General features: G+C 38.5%; 1 protein-coding gene across 4 annotated transcripts in view; it reads left to right on the forward strand.

The window, feature by feature from the left end:
• Positions 1-12,905, forward strand: part of EDNRA (endothelin receptor type A) — a 62,343-nt gene that overhangs the window by 28,365 nt on the left and 21,073 nt on the right. For all 4 annotated transcript variants that reach the window (XR_003795616.1, XM_029235543.1, XM_029235541.1 and 1 more), the window contains exon 3: positions 6,219-6,346. Coding sequence is in view for 3 of the 4 variants with exons in the window: in XM_029235543.1 (XP_029091376.1) it covers positions 6,219-6,346 (128 nt within the window). In the remaining variant the exon portion in view is untranslated. The remainder of the gene's footprint in view (positions 1-6,218; positions 6,347-12,905) is intronic.

Consider the following 12,905-nt stretch of genomic DNA (forward strand, 5'->3'; position numbering starts at 1 on the left):
GCTATTACAGACTATATTCATAAATCCCTCATTCCTTCCTGAGATGGGTGGGGTGGGACGAAGGGAAGGAGAAGAAGCCCTCATCCTCACCGGATGGGCTGGAAAGAAAATTAGCACAAAGAAAAATGCACCGCTGGTTTTACTTATCGCATTATTAAGATGCCATGACAATAACAAAGATAATATCCAAGTAATGGCATTAGCATCTGGAATGGATAAAAAGAGGGGGTAAATTCATTTATATTATCCTTTTCTTCATGGTCATGAATAATTGGTACATTTCAGTTTATAATTACAAACTATAGCAGTTCAAAATAACTAACGTCTGTGCAGTGTACATTCAGCTTGTGGATTCTCTCATAAGCATTGTCCCATTTGAGCCTCCCAGCTGGTCATCATACCATTGTGGCAGGTATGAAAGCCACCCCATTTAACAAATACAGGAATGAGACATAACAATGGGTAAGTGGCTTACCCAAGGTCACTGTTGCTAACAGATAAATCTTGTATTTGAACCTAAGTCTTATGAAATGACAATCTAAGTTGATTTTAAGGAAAGAACAGCCTTATTTCATAAGGCCAAGCTGGTGAGGCCTGGGACATGAGAGTCATGCACACCAGTTAGGGCACCTGCTATTGAGCTGTACCTTTCTACACTGATGGCTTTAGGCACTATTGGCATGAGAGGCATGCAAACTATGTGGCCCCAAGCCATTATGATTTTTTATTTATGTCTATATTATATTCTATTTTCTGCTCATCCTGCACTATCTGGCTGTCACTATCATTTTTTTACTGATCATGGCATCTCTAGAGCAGAGGTTCTCAAAGCAGGGGTTGGTGGACTAGCAGCATCAGCATCACCTGGGAACTCATTAGAAGTGCAAAGCCACGGGCTTCCCTGGTGGCGCAGTGGTTAAGACTCCGCCTGCCGATGCAGGGGACACGGGTTCAAGCCCTGGTCCGGGAAGATCCCACATGCCGCGGAGCCACTAAGCCCGTGTGCCACAACTACTGAGCCTGCCCTCTAGAACCCACGAGACACAACTACTGAGCCCAAGAGCCACAACTACTGAAGCCCGCGTGCCTAGAGCCAGTGCTCCGCAACAAGAGAAGACACCGCGATGAGAAGCCCGCGCACTGCAACGAAGAGTAGCCGCCGCGTGTAGCAGTGAAGACCCAACGCAGTCAAAATAAAAAAAAAAAAACAAGTGCAAAGTCTCAGGCCCCACCTCAGACCTACTGAATCAGGAACTCGGGGCGGGGGGGGCGGGGGGGGCGGGGGGGGGGGCGGGGGCGGGCGCAGCTGTGTGGTTTAATAGGCCCTCCAGATGATGCTGAACCTGCTGAAGCTTGAAAACAAGTGTGTTAAAGCAGTGATTCTCAACCTTGGCTGTACATTGGAATCACCTGGAAGCTTTAAAAACTTCCGGGCTTGTGTCCCAACTCCAGAGATCCTGATTTAATTGGCCTAGGACAGGATTTTTGTTGTTGTTGTTTCGGGGGTTTATTTGCGGTACGCGGGCCTCTCACTGTTGTGGCCTCTCCCGTTGCGGAGCCCAGGCTCCGGACGCGCAGGCTCAGCGGCCATGGTTCACGGGCCCAGCCCCTCCGTGGCATGTGGGATCTTCCCGGACCGGGGCACGAACCCGTGTCCCCTGCATCGGCAGGCGGACTCTCAACCACTGCGCCACCAGGGAAGCCCTAGGACAGGGTTTTTAACCTCAGCGCTACTGACATTTTGGGCTAGATAACTGTTCATTAGAGGGCCTGGACTGTGCATTGCAACATATTTAACAGCATCCCTGGCCTCTACCTACCAGATGTTAGTAGCCTCCCAACAATTTGTAATAACGAAAAATGTCTCCAGATGTTGCCAAATGTTCCCTGGGAGACAAAGCACCCCACAATGAAGAGCAGTCATCTAGGGGCATGGCCTGGGCATTGGTATTTTTAAAACTCCCTCAATGATTCTAGTGTACAGCCAAGGCTGAGAACCGTTACTCAGGAGGGTTCGTATTAATGAGTAGCTTTGGATGTGCAATGCACAAATAACAGAACCATTTAAAAAGAACAATAAAAATGGGTGTAAAGTAAAAACAAATCAACCTGCGGGGAAGACTCAGACTGTTCACCCATAAGTCAAGGACGTGAACTTCAGGGCATAAATTTCACAGCAACCATTTGGCGCCTTACATTTTTGCTTACTTTCTGGTTGTCAGGTATGTTCCAGAAAGCTGACATAAGCAGGTACGTTGTACATACCATCGATAAAAGATCACAACTAAGTAGAAATTGCTTTGTACCAAATATAGTAGTGGCCAGACATCCTGCTTTTGGATCTAGTCATTCTAAAAACAGGGTGCCTATTGGTGGATCATGTGGTACAAGTCCTTAGGTAAATTTGGTTCGACAGGTTAAAAAATGCATCCTATCAATTTTATGTTGATTTTTCCACAATCCGAATCAGCCACACAAATACAGAATTTCTCCATTAATTTGTGCCATTTAGTAGTGCTTTCGTTTTCAGGTGGAGATCAGGACTTTAATTATGTTTCAGCTGCAGAAAAGTCCCCTCAGAAAAGTCCTAAAGCAAAATCCATGCTCAGCAGATGAGCCTCTGCTGCCTAGGTTGCCCTGGGCTGTTCCTGGTCCACTTGAGAACCCGATTGGACCATAGGACGGGCGTCATCTTCAGGTGCCTGCTCTGCGGCTCTTATCAAGCTGGACTGTCTCAGCACAAAGGGAGGGCTCTCCAAGCAAAGTGTTTGGCAGCCCCTCTTTACCGTGGACTTTTCAACAGAACTATGTTCTCCCATCTCCTCCAACAACTACTTGAACGGTGCATTGTTTGTCTCAACATAAAGAGTGGAAATACTACTTTCAGATACTTTTAAATGACTTTTAAATAGAAAGTAAATTATAAGATGAATGTGTTTTCTGTGGAAAATTGGTGCTATCAAATTTCAAAATGTGAAAATATTTCCCTGAATTAGTGAGTTGAAATCATTAATTTGTTCAACACCTACTACATACGAGGTACTGTTATAAATATGAGGCAGTTATAAATATGAGGGTTACATAAAAGCACAGATCCTCTTATGGCAAAAATAAGCTATGACTGCTCCAAGGTGCCAGATTTACCCCTGAACCAATCTGACTTGTTAGTTTGTCAGAATGCTTTGGTTTTTCTTTCATTGAATTGATATTAGCTTGTTAACAATAATGAAATCAACTAGTTCTTTTACCATGGTCTCTTTATGCTAAGTAGTTCTTTATCTTTTCCTATCCTAGTCTAAGTGGTTTTCCTCAACGTGCTTTTAAAAAAATCAAAACATTTTAATTAGGCAATAGAACTGCTTCCCAGAAGTCTGCTCTAGGAAACAAAATCATAAAAGACTGCTGGAAGGTATTATTTCCATAATGTTCTGACTTTAAAAAAAAAAAAACAGGATTTATGTACATAGGGAGTTTTCCGGAAGAAAACACAATTTATAATTAACAGTGGTTGCCTTTGGGCAGGGAATTAAGGGGTCTTGAATAGAAGGGAGACTTAACTTTTCATTATACAAGTTTTTATACAGCTTAACTTTTACCATTTTAAATATTGTATTTTCCATTTTAAACGCTAGTAAATAACAGAAAGGATACATTTCCCGTAGTCCTTCATAAGCTCCAAAATGCCTCTTCTAAATAAGAGAAAAATAGGTGAGCTATACTCTATGTCTCTTTGATGTCTTCCTTTTGTATATGTTTTCTTGCTAAGACAGAGTGGACTGAAAGGAGTCTTTGAATCTAAGATTACTCCAATATTGGTTCCATTAAAGAGGTTAACAAGCAGGTCCTACTTGAGATTGAGTAGTTAAGCAGGGCCTCTTTGAGGAAGCCAGCTTTAACCAGAAAGAGAAGTTGCCTGCAGGTAGGACCCTAATTTCCTGCTGGCAGCATGCGAACAGTTACTATCCATACATCCCTTGAGAATGAAGTGGATATACGTCAGGGATGTCTACACTGTGATTGTACCTAAAATTTTTTTCTAATGATTTCTTTCATTCTCCTTTGTCAGTAATTCCCAAGAAGAATCAATGCTGGCAAACTAAAAAAAAAAAAAAAAAAAAAAGAACAACAAAAATAACCAAACACCTATTTGTGTCAAAGAAAGACAATTCTGTGATCTATTTGGTGCTCACCAACTCCATGATATCTTTCTCTTGGGTGCTTCCTTTATACCTAATCCTAATTAAAAGTTTAAGCAAGCATGAAAAAAAAATTTCAGTTGAGATTGGAAGGGCCTGAAACAATACATGCTCTGTTGTGGGTTCTCCCAGATCATTTTTCTTAGCACTTGTTACTTAGACCTGCACAGGATTTCAGAGTCTCCCTTGTTAAGCCAGAAACATCCTTTTCTTTTCCCTCATTGTTGGATGTGTGAATTGGGAAATCCATCCACGTAGATTTCAGGATCCTCTGTCTCTGGGAATGAACCAACCATAACAATTCAACTGTTCCAAAACTTATCCTATAACAATCCTTACACATTTTAATTACATCTCTCTAGTCTTTAGTGGAGAATTACAGTTCTGGGACAAAATACTAAACTCCCACTGTGTAAAAAGTAATTTTCAGGTTTTCTTTTTAGGGGGTGATTCATCTCAGAAATAATGTTTTATGTGTTTACTTGCATCTCAGAAATAATGTTTTATGTGTTTACTTGCATCAGGCATTCATAAGTAGCAATCAGCAACGGTATAATTATTTTTTAGCTTCGTGAGAACTGTCAGAGTTTAGGGCAGTGTTTCTGTGAAGAGCCTACTGCTTGTCCTTGGACAAAGGTATTTATGGAAATTCTGAGAAGACACCAACCAAGACCAGTTAGAGTGAGAGGAAGAAGAGACCAGCAGTAGGGCTGGATTGAAGGAAAAGGTCTTTTAGAAAACTACTCAGAAGAAGGGAAATATGTTTGAAAACCAAAAAGAGAGAACATCAGAAATTAAATCAAACAGGATCTTAGCCATAAAAAATAGAATTATAGATAGCCCTATGTTACTAAACTCACAAAATGCATAAGTTCTGATTTTGTATTTCTCGGGTAATAGTTTCCTATCCTCTTTCCATGGACTCATATGAATGACCACGCCAACCATGAAATTAAACCTTACTCTCTTAGAAATGGTAGAACGAAATTGGAAGGTCAACTTAGAGTTACTATGGCGATAGGTACTCTGCAAAAAAAAGAAGTTTGTCAAGTTAGTACAGTATTATCTCCTGTTGAGTGGAGTACGTTTAAATTCTGAGTCACTAAGCAAACATAAGAAAGGACATCAATACCATTTTTACTCTTGAAAAGGCATCATAGATATTCAGCAGAGGCTTCCTCCTTTTAGGTAGCTGAGCTATTATTTAAGGCCATGCTTCTAGTACGATACCTAATTAGATATCTCTAATTAGATATCAGCAATTCACAGAGGATTTATGTTCCTGCTACTCATCACAGCCACTAGGGGGTCATCACCCTCTCCCTGGAGCAAAAATTTCAAATTGTCAACATGGAAGAATAGATGTCCCTGCGAATGCTACAAACAGGTCACAGTAACCACATTTTCTTGTATGATAGAGGAAAATCTGAGCCTAAATAAAGATAGGCCACTGGTGTCACACCTGCTGAAGCAGGGCAGCAAGTTAAGCATGGAGGAAAAGGTGAGTTTCAAGTGGCTTTAGCTGTTAACCAGCTGGCAAGGCCAGTACATTCTAAACCACTTCACTTTCCCAGTATTCTCCAGAACATCTTATTCAGAGCTTTGGCTGCTTGTCAGGAGATAATATAATCTCCCAATGCCACTAGCTGAAAATGATTCATTTCACTCATGATTTAGTAAGACTTGATCAGAGATGACTGCCTGCTTCTCAGTTAAGCCGTCATCCAAACCCCCAAATCTTGCTCCTCTTTGAAAATCAGGCGGCACGACTACTTCCTATAAGATCAAAGTTTTATCTCTTGTTATGATATTTATTACTCTCCACATTGTTCAGGATTAAAAAATTGCTGAGGCTTTAAAATATGAAAAAAAAATGATGATCATACTCTATTGCTACCACACTAACTGAAAAGCATAGTGAACGATACAATTTAGAAGTTTGGAAGCCTAATTAGAAATATAAGTGTCCATGTACCCCATGCTGGCTCTGCCATTTCTTACCATGCTCTTTCCTGTTTTCAGCTGCTGGCTGGGCGCTGGCCTTTTGATCACAATGACTTTGGCGTATTTCTCTGCAAGTTGTTCCCCTTTTTGCAGAAGTCCTCAGTGGGGATCACCGTCCTCAATCTCTGCGCTCTCAGTGTTGACAGGTAACGTGGTTCTTTCCCTTTACTCTGTTGTTGGGTTGAGAAAAGCAGTTTTGTCAGAAAGAAGAGAACTCGAGGAGCCTTGAGAACTGGTGTTCAAGACAGTTGTTCATTAGTTCCCAGCAATGAAAATACTAGCGATCTTGCTCTACTGTTTAGAATTGCTTTCCACAGTTGTTGATTACCAGCCATCTTTGGTTCAGGCAACTTGTACCGAGAGCATTTCACCAACTATATCCATTTGACATCCTTATGGCAACGAAGGAAAAAGGAACATGTTAGATGGAATGAATGTTGGAAAAGGAAATTCTAGGACATCCACATTCTGTATTTTCAATGGTAGATTTCTCATTAGGAAAAAGAAGATACTGTTCAATTGTGTTTCTAATGCTTGATTAGTTGAACTGAGTGGTGAGTACTCAGAATTATGTTCTAATCTATGCTTTTCTGAATACCTGAAATGCTTCCTAATTTTTAAAAAGAGGACAACAGAAGCACCCCTTGATCCAACTCTGAAAAAAACCATCAAGTATCTCAGAGTCTTTCCAGAATTCTTCTCAAACATGGATGTCAAGGCGTCAAGAAAGAAGTCCTTCTGAATTCCATGAACTTCTAGAAGGTATTTTCTATACCTTCTAATTTTCATAGCAGGAATTATAAAAAATGAAGTTAGGAACTCTATAACACGTTTTGTGGTGCTTTTTTATATTGAAAATAATCCTTTGCAAATGCTGTTTAATGTCTTATTTAGGTGGTTTACCTACAAACAAGAGGTTTTCATTTTTCCTTTCACACTCTGACAATCACTTTATCAGAGGACCTAAGTCCCATCATAATAGAAATAAAAGCCCCACTTTCTTAAAGAACATTTTAGTGTTTACAGATATTCATTATTTATCATTGACAATTAATTTTCAGGACCAAAAGTGTTATTGTTAAAACATAAAAATACTCATTCCATTGGTAGTAGAAAATTATAATGGTATCCTTGTTATAAATTTATGGTTATAATAATTGTGAAACACTAAACAAAATGTTTAGTAGTGTTATTAAAAATAAATTTATTGCTGAAATTAAAACAAAAAAATTCCATTAGTAGTTTAAATTGCAGTAATGCTATTGACAAAAATGCTACCACTGCAGTGGTAAACACAAAGATCAGAAATAATTTCATCACCTATTAGTAGGATTCACAGTGATTCCCAGGAAAACCTGAGGTCTACATAGGTTTCTTCTGCATCATATCAGATGTCAAGGGCTGCTGCATAAAAATATTTACATACGATAGATGGCCACTGTATCACTTTCACTTGACAAATAATAGATCATGCTACTTGTGACCATGTCCTAAAAAATTGAGCAAGCATTTATAATCTGGACTTTATTCACTAATGAATTCTCATTCTGTTGTTCCCACTCCTAGCACCCCAATAATATCATTTCGTCTTGTAACTAAAGTATTGTATTATCTAAAAATTAAAGTCATTAAATTATATCTATTATATTACTAATACATGAAAAATTTTTTCCTACCCGTATTTATCAAGTTGTATATTTAGAGATGTAGCTAGGTATTTTCATTATAATATCCAATTAAAATTTTAAATTATAATATAACTCTAAAACCCATATGGGGAAAAGAAATAAGAAAATGATCATGACAATTTTTAAAAGAATTACGTTTCCTATACACATATTCTTCCTATATGATATTCTTAAATGTTATAAAGCTACAGCTTTAAAACAATGTGGTACACACACATAAACACATTGACAAATCAATGGGAAAAACAGAAGCAGGTGTCAGAGTGTACAAGAACATATTATAGGCTGAAATCACTTTAATGGGGAAAGGAAAGATTCATCAATAAACAGTGCTATGTACCATGTGGGGGAAAAACATGTTAAAGCCTTATTTTGTACTATATATCAGTAATAATATTTATAATTATTACCATTTATTGAGTATTAGTATGTACCAGGCCCTGTTAAAAACACTTTCCAGAAATTATTTTATTTAATCCTTATAACAACACCTGTGATGGTGCTATAATTATCCCCATTTTACAGATGAGGAAGCCAAGGTCGAAAGGGCTTAATCAAGGCCAATTGGCTACTAAGTTTTGGAGCCATAATCAAAAGTAGTGTGTGTTCTTAACCACTATGCACAAGCATGCAAAAACTCAAACCATAGAGCAATAGAAGAAAATAAACCAATATCTTTTTGATCTCTAGAAAAGGAAGACTTTTTGAACCTAAAGTGGATGGTAGAAAATCTGAATAAAACTATAAATGCATTTCAGGACATAAAATTTTAAAACATGAATATCAAACATTCATAAAATTAAAAAACAAATAAATAAAGCAATAATCCAGGGAAAATATTTGCAGCAAAACTACATGTTAATATTCTTGGTATTTACAGAAGCCATACAAATAGTAATTAAAATCTTACTACTTCCATATAAAAAGGGCATGAGTATAAAAATCATCAAAGAAGAAATTAAAATGACTAACATATGAATCATGTTCATATTATCAAAGAAATTCTCATTAAAAAGCATGTTTCTCAAAATCTGGTGGTAGTAGGGAATTGAACAGTCCTTCCAGAAACTAAAGTCCTACAAATGTTTTTGCCTTCTGACCCCGTAATTACAATTTTCACGATCAGTTCTATGGAAATGATCCAAAATTTGAACAAAGAAATCAGGTACAAAGATGTTCCTTACAACAGCAGTCCCCAACCTTTTTGGCACCAGGGACCGGTTTCATGGAAGACAGTTTTTCCATGGACTGAGGCGGGGTGGGGGGGGATGGTTTGGGGATGATTCAAGTGCATTACATTTATTGTGCATTTTATTTCTATTATTACTACATTATAATATATAATGAAATAATTATACAACTCACCATAATGCAGAATCAGTGGAAGCCCTGGGCTTGTTTTCACTTGCCACTCACTGATAGGGTTTTGATATGAGTCTGCAAGCAATTGATTTATTATGGTCTCTGTGCAGTCAAACCTCTCTGCTAATGATAATCTGTATTTGCAGCTGCTCCCCAGCGCTAGCATCACCCCCTCAGCTCCACCTCAGATCATCAGGCATTAGATCCTCATAAGGAGTGTGCAACCTAGATCCGTCACATGCACAGTTCACAGCAGGGTTTGCACTCCTATGAGAATCTAATGCCACCGCTGACCTGACAGGTAGCGGAGCTCAGGCAGTAATACGAGCGATGGGGAGCGGCTGTAAATACAGACGAAGCTTTTCTCGCTCACCCGCCACTCACCTCCTGCTGTGCAGCCCTCTTCCTAACTGGCCACGGGCTGGTACCCGTCCGTGGCCCAGGGGTTGTGAACCCATGCTTTACAAGATCATTTAAAGAAAAAGTTGAAAGCAGCCTTGTATTAGGGAAATGGATAGGGATGTTAAATGCAATTTATATGTATAAGTATATGAATATAAAATTCCTTGAAAGAAATATGATAAATATTAGTAGTAGTTATGTCAAGGGATAGAGTAACAGATGTAACATTCTTCTGCAAGCAGAAAAAGACTTATGAAAGTTTATTTTATTTTCTGTGACCCATTTTCCTTATTTACTTCATGCTATTCCCTACATTTTATTTTTCTCATCTGCCCAGCTCATTCCTATGACCTTTATTTTAAATTAACACTAATTTCTTATGACTGGGTAGCTCTAAAACGCAAGCATATGTAGGCCTGTGTGTGTGTGTGGAGAAATACAGGTACATGCCCAGCTCAGAGTTACTTCCATGCCTACTCTTGCCTTTACAAAAGCACCATCAAATTTGGGAAAACAGCATTTTATTTAAAAAATTAAACTTTGTCCCAAAGTTTAGGTAAAAATAGGATGATAACGAGTTTTAGGAAAGGGCCACTCAGTGTTCTAAGAAAACTGCACCTCCGAGGAAACATCTAACCAAACCCAGACAAGAACAGCCCATGACAAACAAGAATGAAAAACAGGAGAAGGAAGACAAGGAAGATGCTTGGCTCCTATAAATAGTAAAACCTTTTTTAAGGCAGCTGGGTATAATCCTCTGAGAAGAGAGGCATTGATGAAAAGAGAGGCCAAGGAGAGGAAAGAATTTGCTTGGTTTGATAAGAAATATAGGCAACTTTTCATCCCTGCAATATATTTTCTTGTTACAAAAATTAGAGTGTATGCTCTGAATAGTGTTACGTGCCATGGTATAGTGGTCCCTTTTGTAGTTCGTATGAATCTATTTAATAAATTTTTTTCTTGATTGAAAAATACTTTAGGGCACTTATTCCTCAGTGATATACTGTATCATGAATTATCCCTAGATTGAGAAGCATAATTCATAATATAGTTCAACAGAGAGACTTGGCAAGAAGAGTATGAGGTACAGACATGAAGAATCAGGCCTGGCTGCTGTTCTTTAGGAGTTTCCATGGTTGTGAAGACAATGACCTGGGAACCAGGGAGAAAGAAGTGCACAGGGAAGTGTTCAGGCAGTTGGATTCCCCAGCCACCTAAATCATCAACACCCTCCATTCCTTCTCTAGCTCACCTTGTTCTGCTGCCTCTTTCTCCCTTGGGGGAACCTCAGAGGATGATCTTCCTGAGCTTCAATCTCCCCAGTATAAACCCTACGTGTAGGCAGGGAGAAGGGGGTGGTGGGAGATGATGGGATGGGGAAATGGAGGGATTAGGTCATAGATTCCTGTTTCTGGTGTAGGAATACCTCACCAACACCATGTCCTCCCCTACCTCATGCATGGAGAAAAATTAACTCAGTGTTCAATCACAAGCTGTCAGTTATGTAGCACATGAAATGTTCTTGGTTTGAAAAAAGAAAGAAAAAAGAATGTCAAGCGTTTATTTCATTAAGACTTAACCTCAGTTTTAGATCAACGAGAAGAACCGTTTTAAAATTCCACTTTCGCAAAAGTCTGCCTGAATCCAGGAGGTTTTTTCTGGGTAATCAACTCACCGTCCTTTGTTCCCTGGGTCCTTTCTTTATTATTTTTACATTTCATTTGGTACTGACTCTCAACTTTGGGACCAGTATGTAGGGAATCTATTTTGCCATTTCTATTTCAAAAGCTTTCACACTAGAGAATGAATCATTCACACTTGATTTCTGAAGATAAGATACAATTTGCTTTGAATCTTGATTCGGTTGCATTATATTCTTCTAAAAATAAGAAAATGCCTTTATTTAAAAAAACAAAAACAAAGCAAGGAGTAAAAAGAGGGAAATTGGAACCTGTTATGAAACAATTTGCAATTTGGGAATCCCTGCTTTCATTCTATGAGCTGAATCAAATTACGGCCCAGGAAGAGTTCCCGTGATTTTTTTGGTTTTGTTTTTTAAATATGATGATTATGTCTCATTTCAGAGTTGTTGTTTTTGAGGGAAAATAATGAACGTAACTATTCATCCAAGTTTTATACAATTTCTCCATTACTTCATTGATTGCTCAGTGAATACTAATATTTTAGGATCAAAGAAAAAGTCTAGCTTCCTTACTCCAGGCTTTTAATCTGAATAAGGTAAACAAGACAGAGAAAGCGCATCCCTTGTACCAGAATGGATGACTTCCCATGTTCATTTCAACTATGGACTTGTCTTATTAAAGCTTTTCACTAATTCTTCCTCAAATCTATTATTTATTTTTATTTCACATCATTAGTTACTTAAGAATAAGATAAAACAGGAATTTCAGAAAAAGACTGGGGAAATTTAGAAACAAATTTTGACCTCTATCCAAGCTTTAGCAGTGAAATAGTTTTGTCTAATGCTACAGCAGTATACTTCTAAAATGAATGAATTTTTCCCAACAAAACAAGAATAACCAGCCATTACCAATAGTGCAAATAGGTATTCTTACCTGCCATAAGTGACAAGCTTTACAGGTTACTCTGAGTTTGTTTCAGGGGGAAAAAAAGAAGCGGCAGGGATTGGGAAGAGGAATTCAGTGCTATTCCTTGTAAGGTTAACAGTCATGTTTAAAGCAGAAAATGATGGGGGTCAGACCAGTAAAAAAGGTCTGGGTACAGCTCCAGATTGTACCTAAAAGTTGCCTAGGGAAAGAGGCTGTAAAACAGATATAACTCTTTTAACAACTACTCCAGATGATGTGTAATTAGATACCTGGGAAAGCGGTAAGGATCCATTACTAATGCACTTTGATTTGCCTCAAACTCAAAGCCAGGTCTTCATCCCTCATTTCAAGTAATTGCTTAGTGGTCTCTATGATATTCTCAAAGGTTTATCCTAACTCAAGAAAGCATGGAAGTGATTTTCTAAAAAACTTCATTTTTACTTAGACTCGGGCTTGGTTCCTCCTTATTCTCCTGGTGCTATGATTTTCCTCTCACGCTGGGTGTAGGGCAACTTGGGATCTCATTTGGGGGTCTGTTCCCTGTCGCACATAGTTATTCGTTCTTTTATCTTATTTCTATTGTCAAGATCAGGTGACTGGTTAATCTTGCTACCTCATTTTTCTTTGATAACAAACTACCCCCAAACTTAGTGGTTTAGAACAACCACCATTTACTTATTATC

Source organism: Monodon monoceros, unplaced genomic scaffold, assembly GCF_005190385.1.
Source record: "Monodon monoceros isolate NGI ecotype Baffin Bay Population unplaced genomic scaffold, NGI_Narwhal_1 Super_Scaffold_20, whole genome shotgun sequence".
Taxonomy (NCBI): Eukaryota; Metazoa; Chordata; class Mammalia; order Artiodactyla; family Monodontidae; genus Monodon; species Monodon monoceros.